Here is a 19,185-nt window from a genome sequence, read left to right as displayed (position 1 = left end):
GGGACCATGGAAAACTATACGTGGAGGTGATTGTGAAATATGGTTATTTTCTACTATTTACCCACAGGGAGGAGGCTGAGCAATTGCAGACATTACGGCAAGCCCTGCGGCAGGAGGTGGAAGAGCTGGAGTTTCAACTGGGAGACCGGGCTCAGCAAATCCGAGAAGGGATGCTATTGGTACAGGCCATGGGGTGTGGGGTTTACTAGATCCCACCCACTGTAGCAGGGGTAAATTAGATGATAAACCTGATTGTACAGCCATTCCAGATTCTAAGATTAGATGCCAACACCTTGATTTTAAGTACAAAGAAATTGAAGCCCAGAGAAGCACGTTGCCTTGCTCAGGGCCACACAGCTGGCTGGTGGTGATTCCGGACCAGAACTCAGGTCAGCTAACCTCCATGCCAATCTTTTCCTCTGCCCTGTAAGCAATATATAAGTATCAGTGGCCCATTTCCCGAATGAGAATAGGAAACCGCTTTTGACCTCATGTGGGCTAAGTCATTGCCGAAATCTGTTGCCATCACGCCGAACCCACCCTAGAGAATTCACCAAACGTCAATGCCTTTCCCACCAGCCTGAGTTAGCTACTTCATGTAAATATGGGAAGTGGTCCACACATTTTGGTCTTGTTTTCTTTTTAGCAGCTTGAGCTTCTCACAGGGGAACCACCTGAAAACGACACAAATCTACATCAATATAACTGGACAGGAGAAAAGAGTGGCCGGACTCCAGGTGCTAAGATCCACTCTGCCATGCATCCTGGGGCTGCCCTTCCTCCTGGTGATGGCCAGCAGCCTCCCTCCTCAGGGACCCATTTAACTGCCTTTACTCCACCCATCTTGGGAAGCAGTACTGGGATGTCTCCTCCATCGTGGGCAGAATTAGATCCAGGCCCTCCATCAAATTGTCCTGTTGGAGAAGAGGATACAGATGTCTTCCTTTAGGTCAGAGCAGGTTTGATGACCTTCCTACAAAATGTAAAAGCACATGCTAGCCAGAGCAAGCATATCTAAATTTTCCCTAAGGAGAAATACCTATCAACCCTTCATCAGCTGCTGTTTTTTGAATATTCTACTCTATGGTTAAACCTGGGAGGAATATGTTAATATTCATTTGATATAGGATAAGTGAGCACCTACTGTGTGCCTGGCATAGAGTGCAGTAGCCAAGATATATAGATATAGATATACCTCAAGGGGCATGTGGTGTCCTGTCTTTGCCCTGCTGAGTATGCTGGGGAAGACAGAATGTAAACATATACATAGGTATGAATTTGAAACTGTGAACGTGCTTTGAAGGAAATATAGTAACAGGGTTTCATGAAAGAGAGTGTACCAGGGAGTCTGAGTTAACCTCCGCATATTAGGAGGGTTTGCTTGAATGAGTGAGAATGGAAAGAGGAAAGAAGATCCAGGTGTCAGAGGTACCAGCCTGTCCTAAAGCCTTGAGTCAGTCAGCGAGCCAGACTTACTGAGGAGGCTCCCACCAGGTGTCAGGACCCCCTCTTGTGCTGGAGACAGAGCTGTGAACAGGAAACAATTTCTACTCACAAAGAATTGGAAGAGAAGTGAGAAGCAGCAACCACACCAACAAAGTAAATAAGATAGTGTCAGGTCTGCGCCATGGTGAAGACTCTGTGGCGATATTGTAGAAGATGATGTGAGGTGAGTAATGTGCCTTGTACACCAGAGCAGTCGGCCTGGATCAGGGGAAGCTATACGGGCGAGACCTGAATGTGAGATCCTGGGGAAAGAACGTTTAAAGCAGAAGGAATGGAAAGTTTAAAGGCTCCGTGACACAAACTGCCTTCATTGTGGAGTGAAGGAGTAACAGGGGAGTGGAGGGAGGGGAAGTCTGAGAGGTGGCCTTCAGGATGACTGTAGGCTGGCGTCTGAGAGCCCGAGTTTTTTCCAAGTGTGATGGAAGGCCACGGTGGGTTTTAAGAAGGGTTGTCATATGATCTGACTTACATTTACCGTTCACCCTAACAGCCTTGTGGAGAAGGCACCATTGGAGACTCACCACTGGGCAGAGTTCCCAGTTAGAATTGAGCTCCCAGTGAGAAGGCAGCTGGTGTCACCCCCAAAGGGGAAAAGCAAAGCTGTCACGTGTCTTCCATCCAGCTGGGGAGGCTGGTGAGCCCCCCACCCCCGCCACCCCAGGGAAATGCGGGGAGCTGTGCAGAGCAATTGAGTACACTGGCCGTCTCTAATGCGGCCGGACATTGCAAGGAGGGGAAATGCATGAAGACTGGAACCGCCAGAAAAAACTTCACGGAAAAGTAGCCCCTTGAGGGACGTTCATAATTTATATAAGATGGGCAAGTGCAAGGACACTAGGAAGTTATTTCACTGGAAACTATTTATTACTAGAACCTAACTCATGGTCCATTTCCATTCTTCATCCGCCTTGTGTTTTGAAAACCCTTTGGCTTTAGTGAAGCCCTTCTCCCCTTCTGGCCACCCTGCAGTTTCCTCTGTTGACTATACTTCCTCAGAGTGTGGACATCCCCCTTCCATCCTCAGTTGTCTTCTTTGTCTCCCTCCATACTTCGTCTTTCTCAATATACACACTCACTCTAGAGACCCAGGCCCCAGCTCTCTCCAGAATTCCTCTCCAGCATTGTCTACTGTCCACAAGATTGTTTCATCTGGAAGAACTGTCTCCATGTCTTACTCAGTATCAATCTTTTTATTTGTGTGATACACAGCATCCCATGCCAAGAGCTTATATGACAATCTCTTATTCTCAAAAGCAGCCCACAGCAAAACTGCTCATTAGACATAGAAAAATACTTTTTCTGAGAATCTATATTGAAGCTAAAAAAGTTCTATTTGGGAGTTTGGAGTATTGACAAAGCTCAGACGTGTTTTTGACCTGAGTTGCTTCCACATGAAACAGGTGGAAATGATATTTGATGGTTGTGAGTTTATACAATCAAATTGCATAAAAGGGACCAACCCTGTAAGTTGCCATATGAAAATAGAAGTCTTTTACCTGTAACAGGACAGACTTCCCCTCTTTGGAGCCTCTCAGTGCTAAGGGAAGCATTCCCCATGTGAATGAGGAGGAGGCTAAGATACGGAGAGGATGATCTATACACGTACACACCGAGTCCTGCACTGTATTACTAATCAGAAACACCTGCACACTGGGATTAAGGGTTCAAGCTCTAAATTTAAATCGAGAAGCTTAAATCCAGCTCCACTATCGATGTTGGATAAATTGCTTACCCCCAGTGCCTTCATCTGTACATTATTAGAGTTAATGCACATTTAGTCCTTTAGAGCAAGCCTGCAACGTTTTTCCCATATGAGTCCATGCAGAGTACAGCTCAGTATGATTACTATGCTGATGAGGAGGAGAACAAGAGTAGAGGCGATTTTTGAATATCTACTTAACGTGCACGGTACCGGGCCAAGCACTTTATATGCATTACCACCTATCTTATCACCTAGAGGCAAGAATTAATACACACACACATACATGTGCACACACATACTCAAAAAAACCATGAATTGTCTAAGTTCTGACAACTGGTAAGGAATTGAGTTGACTCTCTGATTCCCTGTTTTGCCAGTGGTTCACCATTATGGCTCTACCAAGCCATAGGGCTTGTGTGGAGCCTACAGGTGTGTCCACATCAACCAAGTAGCCCTGCTTCTGTCTGTGATATTTATTTAGCTTTAGCAGAGATTTTCCTTTAAAAAAACAATCTCATTCTGTATAAAAGTTTGAAAACACGGCACTATGTTAATGGCATATGACTCTTGTAGTCAAACATAGGTTCTGAGTTGCTTTCTTACAAAGTGATGACTTCCTCCACAAAGACTCCTTGGGAACCTACCATCCTAGCAACTCTTAGCTTACTATGACTTGTCCCATTGAATAATGCCAAGAGTTCCTTTGTAGTCCCTGGATGATTTTCTGGGAAATATCATTGTTCTGTCTTCAAGTTCCAAGATCCTTCATTCTCTTTTTTAATGAAGTTAAACCTATCCATGTTAACTTTATTCAGGGAAATCCAGGCCACATATTTGAAATCAGAAATCATTGCAGTAAATATTTGTGCAAAGTTAAAACATAGAAAATCTTTTAATTATAAAACACAACTCAGGGTTGGAATGATTCCATTTCAATGAAAAAGAAGAAAAAAATAAAAAAACCACACTGCCTGATCATTTTCAAATTTAGAAATTGGCAAGGGAACAATTTAACTTCTTTTATATGGAAGGACAGGGGTCCTTTCCTGTATTAATTTTCTTCCATCTAGATTCCATTTCAATATTCGAAGCCAAAGATTTGAATAGAGAAAACTGAGTTAGAAACAATAATTGTAAAACCAGATCACGTATTTTTCTTTGTTTTGTTCTGCATGAGTGAAGACCCAGGTTTTCCAATGAAGACAAAAAATAAAACATTGAAGGTTGCTCTGAACCTCAGAACATTCATATGCTATGTAGATTTGTATAAGGAAATCTTCCTTTCAGTCCACAGAAAAGCATGCTTACAAAATTCCATTAGATTTTGCTTAACAGATATTCTTTTATATGTGCATTTTTGTCTGCAGGTCCAGGAGTTACCTTATCTTCAAAAATAATTTTCCTAAAATGGAAAAAATAAAATCAGAAGACTTCCTAATGACTTGAAAACCTAGTCTACCTGTTTGTTTGTTGAGAAATGATTTCTGATGTATAATACAGATCATAAAATAGGACATTTGTACAGAGATTAAAGGATAAAAGTTTTCTGTGTGGGAGGAGAGAAGTTTGAAATGTTTTGTTGTAAATTGATGTGTTGCATATCTAATTTCAGATTTGAATGCAAACAGCAAAGAACAGTCACAATTTGCAAAGATCATAGGTTATTTGAAATGATGTCAAATTGTCTTTCTTGCAAATGAGAGGTGAACAGAAGCCAAAATATTGGTGGCATCTTTCTCTAACCCAAAACTCAGGCTCTACTAGTCTAATTTTCCAACGTTAATAAACCAATAGTTTAGTATGAGATGCTCCCTTTCTAAGTCAACAGAATTTTGTAAAGAAAGAAACTTGCACATCAAGAATGATTTCTAATCATTAGAATCAATTTGAAGACTTTTCCCTTTTGAGTGCTTTAAGAGCTCAGTGCTGTCCTGTGCTGGTAACCCTCTAGCCCTCAAGCCAGTCCTTCTCTGTTCATTCACCAGGAGAATGAAAGAAAAGAAATACTTCCTAAATGCACCCACAGTTTCTTCATTATCATTCCCATTCAATAATTGCTTATTTGCTAATGACAATGTACCAGAGCCACAGGACATCTCTATTTTTATTTTTTAAAGCAAATATTTCAGGGTATTTAAAAGTATATAATTTCTAACAATAAATATAATAGGTATAATAAGTCTTTACTCATAGAAAAAAAGTTATTGTTTCTACTTTGGACGGTCTATATTCTTCTATGGAGACCGGGTGGGCATTTATCAAATATATTTCTCTGTTGCATTTTTTAATAAATAAAATAAAATTTACTTTTTTGTATTATCTATTGACACAGTTTTCTTGAACTGTTGAAAACTGTTAAATCTCATGAACTTCTCTTTGCTTTAATGAGTACATAACCATGATGCATTACAGAGGAAAGTTCCCTGCCCTGTTCAACTCTCATTCTTGCCCAGTTTTTCATTTATCTATTCTTTACAGTCTCAGCCTCCAGCAATCTCTTTACCGTTTCTTCCATCCATAGTGGAGGCTCCAAGTGGTAGAGTAGGATATTTGTCTGACACTTGGTCACTTTATGTGTATGCTCTTATATTTTCTTAACTCTTTACTATCTGTTTAATCTGAATGACTGTAGAGCGATGCATCATACATTTGCCTTCTGAAAACTCTTAATTAAAATAAGCATGCTCTTTGAAATTTAGAAAGGTAATGGTTTTCCTTTCTTGTGGTTGAGTGGTCTGCTTTCTGAAAAAACTGTAGCTTTCAAGAATATTTCATGCATCCTTTTGTAAAACATTCAAGTCATTTAAAATTACAGCAAGAACTTCTAACCCAATCTTACTCACTCTTGTATCTTTCACATCTGATAACAGTATCTTGCTCATAGTCACTTCTTTATAAATTCTTATTGAAATAAATTAAGGAGAACTGGTTTGCTTTTTAAACAAGGTTTAGGGGTTTCTCTTCATTTATGCTCAAGGTGAGACTTACTTATACATGTATTTATATAAAGTCATAGGCCACTACAGGAATTCCCTGGTGGCTCAAAGGATAAAGCATCTGCCTGCCATGCGGGAGACCAGGGTTCGATCCCTGGGTTGGGAAGATCCCCTGGAGAAGGAAATGGCAACCCATTCCAGTATTCTTGCCTGGAGAATCCCATGGACAGAGGAGCCTGGCCGGCTACAGTCCACGGGGTTGCAAAGAGTCGGAACATGACTGAGCGAGTTCACTTCACTTATAGGCCACTACATCACGTAACACTCTCTTTATAAGGACACACATTATAGACTGAATTGCGTCCCCCAGAATTCATTATCTTAGAGCCCTAACCCCCAAAGTGACTGTATTTGGAGATGGAGGTGTTAAGGAGGTAATTAAGGTTAAATGTAGTGGTCCCACAAGGGTGGGACCCAATCCGTGTGCTCATGGAAAAGGCCATGCATGTGAAAACGCAGAGAAAAAGGAAGCCACTTACAAGTCAGGAAGAGAGTCCTCACCAGAAACCAACACTGGGAGCTTGGACTTCTAGTCTTCAGAACTCAGAAAAAAATAAATAAAATGCTTGTTGTTTAAGCCACCCAGTATTTTGTTATGGCAGCCCAAGCAGACTAGTACAGATTTTGGTGCCAGGAAGTGGGGTGCTGCTATAACAAATAAAATGTGGGAGTGACATTGGAACTGGGTGGTGAGTAGAGGCTGGAAGAGTTTTGAAGTACACGTTTTCTTCAAAGCAAGCTTTCTCGTTTTTGCAATATGGATAGACTGAGACTTTCCCAAATCTTTATGTCTGATTCCTTTTTGCTTAACAGTCCTGTCAATTTATCTCCTTCCTCTTGTGTTTTATTACAAGCAGTAAGGAGAAAGCAGGATGTACCTTCAACACTTGGCTTAGAAACCTCAGCTAAATATCCAATTTCATTGCTCAGATGCTCTACTTTGCACTAAACACAAGAACTCAATTTAGCCAAGTTCTTTGCCATTTTATAACGAGGGTCAAATTTTCTCCAGTTTCCATAGCATACTCCTCATTCCTGTCTGAGGCCTGAGACCCCACCAGAATTGTTTTAATGTTCATACTTCTACCAGCAGTCTGCTCATGATGATGATATATATATATGTATATATATGTATATGTGTGCTCAGTCATTTCAGTCGTGTCTGACTCTCTGTGACCCCGTGGACCATGGCCCTCCAGGCTCCTCTGTCCATGAGATTCTTCAGGCAAGAATACTGAAGTGGGTTGCCATTTCCTTCTCCAGTGATAAAGTATGAAGTGAGTGAAGTGAAGTCACTCAGCCGTGTCTGACTCTGCGACCCCATAGACTGCAGCTCACCAGGCTCCCCTGTCCGTGGGATTTTCCAGGCAAGAGCACTGGAGTGGGTTGCCATTGCCTTCTCCAGATATGTGTGTGTGTGTGTGTGTGTGTATTCTCTAAGACAACAGAAGCTTTCTCTCCAGCTCTCCTCTTTTCTTCCCAAGCCCTCACCAGAATTGACTTTAACATGTTTCTCCCAATGGTCCCTTCAAGGAAATAGAACATTTTTCTAACATGCTCCTAAAAAGAACTATGCTGCTCAAAGTCATGTTCCCTTTCTCAGGTCAACCTGCATCTAATGACTGGTTGAAACGAAGGAATGTAAGCCAAGACCCCTCACCTCAACTTAGGACAACTCTCAAGAATCACTCTGGCTTCCAAGCTCACCTTGGAGTTGCTTGAGACTTTTGTTGTAACTATAGCCCAAGTCCTTCCTTTGTCCAATCCTGCTTTCTTATCTCACAGATGTTAATTACAAGAGTGTCTAAGTCCCTTCAGTTGTGTCCGACTCTTTGCAACTCTATGGACCATAGCCTGCTGGCTTCTCTGTCCATGGGATTCTCCAGGCAAGAATACTGGAGTGAGTTGCCCTGCCCTCCTCCAGAGATCTTCCCCACCTGGGGACCAAACCTGCATCTCTTACATCTCCTGCGTTGGCAGGCGGGTTGTTTACCACTAGTGCTACCAGGAAACCCAATTACAAGAGTACTCTTAATAAATTCTAAATCTCCATTTCAGAGACTGCTTCCTTGGAAACCTAATCTATGAAGCCATTTTAGTTTGAGTTTTCTCAGAATTAGGTCCTGAAACAAGGATACAAATTCAAATAGTTTGTTTGAGAAGTCATCCCTAAAAACATTACTAAGGCAAGTGGGGAAGTAGGAGAGGCAGTGAATGAAAATCAATAATATATGCATTGTCAAGCAAGTTCACAAAGAGTGGGCAAACAGAACTTAATTCCACTGGTGAAATCTGGGACCTCAGTGCTTCAGAGTTATCCTGTTCAAGGGATATGGAAGCTGGGTATTTATTCCTCAACTCTCATCAGTCATTGTTTGAAAACTGCCCCTCGAGCATTAATTCCCCAGTATTATCAGATAGCTCTATGTAGAGGAAGAATTAGATCCATCAATCAATGTTCTGTGTGAACTGGAAGTTGGAAATTTGATCAGAGTAAAAAATAAGTGTTTAGAGGTATGTATACTCTATAACTAAAAAATTAAAAGTTACCCAAATATACCAACAAACCATTGCACACTGTATTCATGTTTTTACCTGTTGTAGTCGACTGCACAGATTTCTCTACCCTTTGGGATATACCTTTGAATATTCAAGTCAAACATAACCTCCTCTCAACAGTATGCCTGGTTCTTTCTTTTTACTTGAATAGAGATGATTACCTCCTCCTTTGTGTCACAGAGTCCCTTCTATGGACTTCATCCTTCATTCCAATGTTAACGTGACATTTAATTGCTCACATTTCCACTTTACCTTGGACTTCAGAGTAAGTTTCTTGATGGGAGAGCTGAGTCTTGATCTTCCTGAAATCACTTGTACTGAGCACTGTATCTTAAACATAGTAGGAATGTTTGGTGAAAAAAAAAATTTGAAATACCAGACTAGTCTCAGAACTAAATTCCTGAGTGCTGTTTCCACTGGTCATGAAAATATGCTTTGACAGTATTTTTCTTTCAACATTTAAAAAAATGTTATTCCACTGGTGTTCTGTTGCTGTTATTGTTTTTGTTTTTTGCCTGCATGGTTTCTGATGAGAAAATCTGCCATCATTTGAGTCACTGCTTCTTTTTTTAATGTATTGTTTTTCTATGGCCTTTTCAAGATTTCTTGCTTTGTTTTGGTTTTACCCTTTGATTATGATGAGTAAGAGCATGTTTTCTTTGAGTTTATTCTATTTGAAGTTTGCTGAATTTCGTATATCTGCAAATAAATGTCCTTTACCAAATTTGGAAAATTTTCAGCCATTATTTCTTCAAATATGTTTCTGCACAAATTTTTTCTCCTCTTCTTCCAGGACTATAATCATAATGTATAAGAACTTATGATATTGTCCCACAGGTCTTTGAGAGTCTGTTCATTTTTTATCAAACTTTTTTTTCTTCTGTGTTTTCCAGATTGGATAATTTTTATTGATTGACCTTCAAGCTTATTGGCCCTTTTTTTTTCTCACCTCCATTCTGTTTTTGAGGTCTCTAGTGGACATTCTAGTTCTGTTATTGTATCTATCAACTCAAAAGTTTCCACTTGGTTCTTTGGCACATCTTCTATTTCTCTGCTGAAAATATCTATCTTTTCATTCATTTTGAGAATGTTCACCCTTAATGCATGAATAATCATTATGAGATGTGGTTTTAAATATTGGACAATTCCTACATCTAGGTCATTTTAGAGTTTGCATTTGTTGATTACTTCTTCCCTTGCAGGTTATTTACATCTTCCTGGTTCTTTGTATGTTGAGTGACTTTGGATTGTATCCTGGATACTTTATTATGTTTTGAGACTGACTGTGGGATCTGTTGAAATTTTCTGAGGAGTGTTAATTTCTTTGTTTTGTGTTTTCTTTAGTAGGCTGTTAACCTAGTTAGGCTCAGACCACAATCCTGACCTACCCTCGGGTTGTGGCTCTATTGTCAATTTAGTTTTCATAGTTGTTCTGTACTATCTGGCCTACCTGTACATGCATCACCCAGGATTCAGTCCAGGACTGGATGGTGGTCTACACTGTAGTTCAGTCTCAAAGGCTTTTCTAGGTTGCTTATGATCAAGTTCTACATGTGCATGACTCATGATGAGCCCAATACTTTATACTCAGATTTAAAGGATTCTTTTCTCCAGTTACCTCCTCTTTGTAAATCCCCCCACATTCTCTGACTCCTATTGACTCCTTTGCATGGCTCTGCCTAGAAAACCATGGTTTTAGCATTCCTGTACTGTAATGAACTTACTGAAACTGGATTTGTGCGTATGCTCAGTTGCTAAGTCATATCCAACTCTTTGTGACCCCATGGACTATATCCCGCCAGTCTCTGTCCACGGGATTTCCCAGGCAGGCATACTGAGTGGGCTGACATTTCCTCCTCCAGGGAATCTTCCCAACCCAGGGCTGGAATGAGCATCTCCTACATTACCACTGAGCCACCTGGAAAGCCTGAAACTGAGTCTACCTCAGGGCAAAGTAACAAGAGAAAGGAGCTTGCAGAACCCCTGCTGCTGTAGCTGCTACCCATGATGCCGCTTCCACCGCTGCTGCAATTTCCACTGTCACAGGAATGCCACTTTATTACTGAAGTGGAGCTAAGAGAAGTAAAAGATCTTTCTTCCCCAGGGTCCCCATTCCCAGCCCTCTGTCCCATGAGAGAGGACTTTTCGTGCAGCTTTTTCTGTTAACACTCATAGAGTCTCAAGATTCAGGGGGTCCTAGAATCTATGCCTGGAAATACAGGAGGAGAGAAGAAGCAGGAAGTCATCTTCTTAAGTGTTACTCTTTGAGGCTTTTGTTCTCCTCCTTAGTTAACTTGTCATTATATACTTTTCAGAGTCCTCAGATAGTTGATTTGTGTATTCTGTCCAGGATTTTAGTTGTAATCAGTGGGAGAGGGTACATGCATTTACCCCCATGTTATCCAGAACTGAAATTTTTCAACCTAATTGTTTTTTATATTATCTTATTATAGTAAAAAATGCTAACATTTGCTTACCATGTGCAAAATAGTGTGCTAAGCCTTTTATGTACATGATTTACATATGGAAAAACAACAAACATTTATGATAAACATCACTATCCCCATTTTGAAGATGAGGAAATAGAGACTTAACAGGGGTTAGGTGAATCCTCAGTGTCACACAAGTGGAAAATCCGGTATGATCCTTGACTGGTCTGACTGCAGAGTCACTCTGAATCATTCTGCGACATAGTCATGAGTGGGGACAGAGCCACAGATGCTCTGATTACACGTGAGGGCCAGGAAGCAGTCTTCTCTGAGACCTATGTTTTCCTAGCTTTCAGCATTGATTAGGTCAAGTTGAAAGATGTACTTATACACAAGGCAGGTTGAGATTTAATATTGCTTTGTGTTGGTTATTGGGCAGGTGTTTGTTTAAAGGAAGTGGAAACAGGTGTGTGGGCCCTGATTCAATTACATGATGGAGAGGAACACGCTGATCCATGGCCCTTTTCAAGGAGAGATGCTGATTGTGCTAATTAATCATTTGTCTGTCAGAACAAAATAGAACATAATAGAAAATGATGTTCCAGCTACCATAGGTATGGAATACAGACTCATGTGTCTGTCTCTCCAGCAACCAGATGCAACTGTTTACGATGACAGCAATTAAGATGCAGTACCTGAGTCCTCCTGTATTACCATGTCTGAGATGATGTGAAGGAAAGGTGTTTAATAAACTCTTGCCAATAACATAGAACATCATCCAACAGGAATTGTCTCTCAAAGGAAATTTTCTCTTCAAAGAGATTAATTGAGTCCTTTTAGATCATAATGACATCCAAAGGATATAGTTGAATGGGATGTTTTTCCATTCTGTGTCTTGAAACACTCAATTTACCTTACCTAACCAAGACTTATATGCTCATAATGGAGCATAATAATATTTAATTCTCTTCTTGAAATTATCCACTTACCATCCAATAGCCAGAGTAGTCTTTTAAAAACATAAATCAGATGGATTGCTTCGTTGTGTAATAATTTCCAATGGCTTTTCATGTATTTTTAGTTATATCCCTAACTTCTTACCAAGATCTACAAAACTCTACACAACCCAGCCCTACATACCTCTATGACCTCATTTCATACTACTCTCTGCCTCTATCACTGTGATCCAATTTCATGAATATTTTTGCTAATTCCTGAACACGCCAAGGTCATTCTCATTTCAAGGATATTTCCCTTGCTGTTCCCTCTTTGCATTTGCTAGTCCACTTTCCCTAGCTGTTCATATGGCTGGCACCCTCTCCTTTAAATCTCTGTTCAAATGCAAGCTCTTCAGAAAGTCTTCTCATGATAACTCTATCCAAAACAGCTTCTTCCTATACTCATCTCTGTATATTCTCTATCCACTTACCTTTATTTTCTTCTTGGCTTTTGTTATCTGGATTTTTATTACTTTATTTGTTTATTTATTTAGTGGCTATTTCTCTTATTAGAATGTAGCTTTGTGAGGAAGAGACTTGTCTGGCTTCTTTCCATGTCCTATCTCCAGGCCTAAAACACTTCCTGGCAAGTTATCAGTTCATAAAATAATTTTATGAGTGAATAGACAAGAGAATTAATTAGATAATTAGCTAAATCAATATACCAACACTAATAAACTTTAGATAAACAAAGATGAGATGTAATCTAATCCATCAAGAAATTTTTGATTTGGGGAGGAAAACACAGACAGCTAATAACCTGTCTATGTTATTTATTTATATATTTTTCAAAAATTCCCTATGAACATCAGAGTTTCTGGGCCTGGGATCATCATTTGTACCAGACAGTAGGGAAACTGAGGAAAAAATATCAGGACAACATAGCAAGTCTTTAATAAAATAAATGCAACACTGTTAATGTAACAGTGTTCTTCCTCTTATTTCAGGGCTATATCTCCTTTTAAATTAGAGGAATTGCCTCTTGGTATGGACAATCACAAACCTAACTCCAAATCATATCATCCACCTCAAAGATTCTCCTCCACTCCAGGCCCCTGCTTGCTTCACCAGCACATGGAATTATTACCTTATTGTAAAGCTACTTCCTCCCAAGCACCTGCTTTGAATCAGAATTTAGTATGGACAGTTTTCCTTTACTTTTGAACCCCATGCCTATATGAGATCTTCAGATTAGGGTAAATCATCTAGGTCAGTGATTCTCATATCTGAAGTCCTATTAAAATAATCTAGAATGTTAAAAAAGTTGCCATTGCCTACAGAAAGGGCTAAGTTGGAACTATTGGGGTGAGGAAAATGTCCTACATCTCATAGTGATGAACTATGACCAAATGTATTTGTGAAAATTCATAGATTTGCACACCATACAAGGGTGACTTTACTGTATATAAATTATATCTTAACAAGCTTCCACTAAAAAGCAATCAGTGTCCTTCAAAAGGGCTTCCCAGGAGGCGCTAGTGGTAAAGAACCCACCTGCAGTGCAGGAGACATAATGAGATGCGGGTTCAATCCTTGAATCTGAAAGATCCCCTGGAGGAGGGCCTGGCACCCCACTCCAGCATTCTTGCCTGGAGAATCCCATGGACAGAGGAGAATGGCGGGCTTCAGTCCATAGGGTCACAAAGAGTTGGAGCACACATGCATGCAGTGTCTTTCCAAAGAACCAAATCAGGTCTGTATACCAAACTTGATTTTCTCCTAGTGCAATCAAATATATCCATACAAACTAGTCTTAAGTTTGTGTGAATTATGTAATTTTTCAAATGATTATAGAAAAAAAGACATAATCCATTCAAATATATAATGAAAATTTGTTGAACTCATTAAAGAGGGAACTAGTAAGATAACAGAGTTTATATAAACAATAACATGAGAAATGTTTTGTTTATGTAATGAGTGTATGACAAATGCTTGATAAAAATTTCTACTGTAAATAAATACCTTCAGTTCAGTCGCTCAGTCGTGTCTGACTCTTTGCGACCCCATGAATTGCAGCACACCAGGCCTCCCTGTCCATCACCAACTCCCAGAGTTCACTCAAACTCACGTCCATTGAGTCTGTGATGCCATCCAGCCATCTCATCCTCTGTCGTCCCCTTTTCCTCCTGCCCCCAATCCCTCCCAGCATCAGAGTCTTTTCCAATGAGTCAACTCTTCACATGAGGTGGCCAAAGTTCTGGAGTTTCAGCTTTAACATCATTCCTTCCAAAGAACACCCAGGACTGATCTTCTTTAGAATGGACTGGTTGGATCTCCTTGCAGTCCAAGGGACTCTCAAGAGTCTTCTCCAACACCACAGTTCAAAAGCATCAATTCTTCGGTGCTCAGCTTTCCTCAAATGTCTTACAGTGCAATAAATCCTGTTTTGAGGGGTGGTTTTCTATTTGGATAAATATTATTTGCAATTGTTATTGAATATAACATCATTTGTATTTTATCATATTTTGACAAACACATCTAACTGTAGGGAGTTCTTGAATCCCAGTGGCCCTAATTAAAGTCCAACAAGTGTTCTTCTGCTCAATATTCAGATGATCTTCATATGGGTTGAGTGAGCAGCACCCTAGCATGACAAAGAAGGTCCTAAAAACTACAAATAAGGCTCACCCTATCCAACTGTTTTGAGCTTCCCAGGTAACACAGTGGTAAAGAATCCACCTGCCAATACAGGAGACTCAAGAGGTAAGGGTTCGATCCCTGGGTCAGGAAGATCCCCTGGAGTAGGAAATGGCAACCCAGTCCAGTATTCTTGCCTGGAAAATGCCAGGGTCAGAGAAGCCAGGCAGGATACAGTCTATAGGGTCTCAAAAGAGTCAGACGTGACTGATCCCACATGCACTTATCCAAGGGTTTATTTTTTTCCCCTAAACTTTAGGTTTTTGTCCCTAGATACAGTAGTGGAGGTGGTAGGCAAGGATTCTCATCTGAACCTGCTCTAATTTGCCTGAATCCTCCACAGGGGTAAGTTATTTGTCAGATTTTTCACTTCACCTACTCACTCACTGTGGGACAGCTGATTTGTTTACATCAAATGAAAGGGCTTCTTGAGTGGGAGTGTGTGCCATTTAGAATAGACAGTGAACAGGTAAACAAATAAGCAGAAACAATGAAATTTCAAATAATAAGTATCACCATGTAATCAATAAAACAAACAATATGAAAATGAAGTACCGATACATGGTGTAACAAGGATAAACCTCAAAAAAAAAAAAAAAAAGGATAAACCTCAAAAACATCACACTAAGTGTCAGTCACTCAGTCGTGTTCGACTCTTTGTGACCTCATGGACTATAGCCCACCACGCTCCTCTGTCCATGGAATTCTCCAGGCAAGAATACTGGAGTGGGTTGCTATTTCCTTCTCCAGGGGATCTTTCTGACCCAGGGATCGAACCCGGGTCTCCCTCATTTCAGGCAGACTCTTTACCAACTGAGCGACCAGGGAAGACCCTAAGTGAAAGAAGCCAGACACAAAATACTATATATTTTATTCTGTATTTTATTATCGTGCATATAAATTGTCCAGAATTATTGAATCTATAGACACAGAATGTAGATTAGTGGTTGTCTAGAGCTGGAGAGGGAGAAGGCAATGGCAGCCCACTCCAGTACTCTTGCCTGGAAAATGCCATGGACGGAGGAGCCTGGTAGGCTGCAGTCCATGGGGTCGCTAAGAGTTGGACACGACTGAGTGACTTCACTTTCACTTTTCACTTTCATGCACTGGAGAAGGAAATGGCAACCCACTCCAGTGTTCTTGCCTGGAGAATCCCAGGGACGGGGGAGCCTGGTGGGTGGCTGTCTATGGGGTTGCACAGAGTCGGACATGACTGAAGCGACTTAGTAGCAGCAGCAGAGCTAGAGAAAGAGGTGTGGAAATGAAAGTGGCTGCTAATGAGTATAAGATTTCTTTTGGGGGTGATGAAAATATTCTGAAATTAGATTATGTATGCATGCATGCTCAGTCACTCAGTTGTGTCCACTCTTTGTGTGCCCATGGACTGTAGCCCACCAGGCACCTCTGTCCACTTTCCAGGCAAGAATACTGGAGTGGGTTGCCATTTCCTACTCCAGGGGATCTTCCCCACCCGGGGATTGCAACCTACATCTCCTGCATTGCAGGGGGATTCTTTACCCCTGTGCCACCTGGAAAGCCCCCAGATTATGGTGCACAGTTCTATAACTATATTAAATGCCATTAAAATTTTCTCTTTAAATGTACATAAATTATATCTCAATGAAGTGTTTAAAAATAACAATGCAAAATCAATAAAAACAAAGCAATCATAAAACACTTGAGGCAGTGTTTCCAAGGAGGCAACAGCAAGAACACTGCCTAAGCTGGGGATGAATTTGCCCTATATAAGGAACAGAGTAAGGCTGGAGCAGTCAAAGAGGGAGAAATAAGTAGGGAATAGGTCAGAAGGGTCTCAAGCCATGGTAGGATCTTTTTGAGTTTAATTTCGAGTGAATGGGAAGCCATCGAAGGATTTGAAATAGGATAGTGACCAAATGTAATACACACTAAGAAGATTAGTCTGACTATCTTGTGGGTTATTGACTCATGGGGAGTGAAAGGAAGCAGACAGAGCTGCCAGGACCTATTATAGTAGTTTGGGCAATACTCAGACAAGTCATAGATTCCTTCCCTTTCCTTCCTTTCAGTTCCCTTCCCTTCCTTTCTTTTCTCTGCTCTTTATCATAAACAAACAGCAAGGTGACTTTATATTTAGCAGAACAATTCTCATGAGTTGTCCCAGAAAAGGACTACTTAGCCAGAATATTTGACCCACTGTTAACCTTTAGTACTTCAAAAAATTATACATCACTCCACAAGAGAACAATCTATTTATAATGAAAAGTGTAAACTCTTATATAATTAATCCTCATAAAGAAGGTATTATCCCAATTTAGTATCAAAACCTACCTTTCACTCCAAATAGCACTGTCAAAGTAAAACATAGGTCACTTAATTTGTCCATGACAACTCTTTCCACACCAGTTTTCTAGCTCACAGCAGCTAAATGATTTTCCCGAATCACAAACAAACTGCAGCCTTCAGTGCTATATTTGGCAAAGGAACAATAAGGCATCTGTAGAAAACTGTTTGCGTTTGACTCCTCTTCTTGCCTAAGGGGTTATTTCCATGGAGCAAGCTCAAGTGGGTGGCAAAGAATAGGCAGGCTTTGTGAGACCATTACTCACATAATGAGATCTGAGGTCTGCTATTCAACACAATTTTCAATGGGCACTTTCCCCAGGGCTAAACTGCAGCCTACAGATGTTTTGATTAGCAAATATAATTTAAAAATAAAAGCGTACAAAATGCCTCCAGCCCCCATCTTTTCAAATTCGTTCATTTTTCTCCTAGAAGAGGTTTGCTCAGCAGAGTACTATGCTCAATCCTGGATTGTGTCACTCTCCTCTGGGACTCCTCCAGCCCTCCTCCCATCTCGTGACAGGTCCCAAGGTATCTCTTCACTTGACCCAGTTATTTCTATGTCAGGAGCCAATCCACCTTGAAAGTATGAGTGATCTAATACCTTGTGTTTCAGCCAGCTCCAAGCATTCATATACCACATGCCCACTTCTCCATAAAACTGAGCTACACCCATGCACTGGTGATCTTATCAGTCATTTCAGAGCTTGTTTATCAATTCTAAACCTGCCCCTGCTTCGGTGCAGTTTTCTTCCAGCTTTTCTTCTTTGTGATACTGCGCATCCTCCTGTGAAATATGTTTTGCTCCTAATCTCTCTAACTGGCAACTCTTGTCTCATAATAGCATAGATTCTAGGAAAGTCAAATTATGCCTTAAAGTAGATAACTTAAGATAATAGCAGATAACTTAAGAACTTCAGATTCAAGCCCTGCCTACAGCTGCTATGGGATTATCCAACCACCTGTGTTAGAAAGTCTCATTGTCCCTCACTGGTCACTTATTGCCCTGTCCCGTGGTGATAGCCTCACGTGTCTTCTGGGTCTCTAATAGTCAGCTAACTGCTGTGCATTCCCCACTCCACACCTCTACCCTCATCTCCAGACTGGGGCACGCTGGAATGTCTGACTCTCCTCAACATCATACTCAGGCTGTGGGGAACCCTGGAACCCTATCTCAGACCCTTTCTCCACCAAGATCCACCATGCCAGCACTTCTGATGTGCCCACACCATATAGCCACGTGGCAGACACAGAGGTGCTCAACCAGAAGATCACATAGGAAGCATGGTATAAATCCCCTGAGCTCTGGGATTCCCATAGGTCTGTCAGGGAATCCCAGAGATCTCACAGGGCTCTAGTAGCACAGCAGGAACAGGACACAAAACCCACTGAATCTGAAATTATTTTTCCCCTTTTATCTCTTTCCTAGCTTCTCCTACTCCTGACTCTGCAAAGGCTTTTGTGCTTGTGTGGCGAGAATGTTCCTTTTGTCATAACTTACAGTATTTCATGGTCCAAAGATTTGTTCTTGATTTGTGGAGGAAAAAAAAAAAAAACAGTTTTGGAATTTTCTAGAAAATTATCTTTTTTCTTTCCTAAAGCCCTGTTTTTATGATTTTTATCTTGATAGCGATGTTACAGTGCTCAAAGCTGAGCTATGACTTCTACATTCTAAACACTATCAGTTCTGCCCTCTCCTGGGTCAAGAATCCTCAAAGTCAGGACCAGGTGTTTATGTCAAAAAAAAAAAAAATGTGTGGCAAGAGGGCAGGAGGTAAACTTTACCAAGAATATATTAAATGAGCTTTCAAAAAATTACACAATTGCAGACATGAACATCATTTCATGACTGCATCAGTCATTATAATTGTTTTCCGATACTGGTAATTTCCCATGTTGATACATAGATAGCTTCTCATGTTTCCTTCTTATTAACAATGAAAAGATATCTTTGAACACAGGCCAGACAGTTTTGATAGATTAAATTAATAAAAGTGGGATACCCAGACCAAAATGTGAACATTTTTAAAGCTTTA

The 19,185-nt window shown here is 40.6% G+C and overlaps 1 protein-coding gene across 1 annotated transcript in view; it reads left to right on the top strand.

The window, feature by feature from the left end:
• Nucleotides 1-14,711, top strand: part of ITPRID1 (ITPR interacting domain containing 1) — a 116,428-nt gene extending 101,717 nt beyond the window's left edge. The window contains exons 13-14 of the mRNA XM_024991088.2: nucleotides 68-179; nucleotides 647-14,711. Of these exons, the coding sequence (XP_024846856.1) occupies nucleotides 68-179; nucleotides 647-949 (415 nt within the window). The 3' untranslated portion in view covers nucleotides 950-14,711. The remainder of the gene's footprint in view (nucleotides 1-67; nucleotides 180-646) is intronic.
• The last annotated feature ends 4,474 nt before the right edge of the window (nucleotides 14,712-19,185 follow it).

The sequence above is a fragment of the Bos taurus genome, chromosome 4 (assembly GCF_002263795.3).
Source record: "Bos taurus isolate L1 Dominette 01449 registration number 42190680 breed Hereford chromosome 4, ARS-UCD2.0, whole genome shotgun sequence".
Taxonomy (NCBI): Eukaryota; Metazoa; Chordata; class Mammalia; order Artiodactyla; family Bovidae; genus Bos; species Bos taurus.
This window is presented reverse-complemented; position numbering and strand designations above follow the sequence as displayed.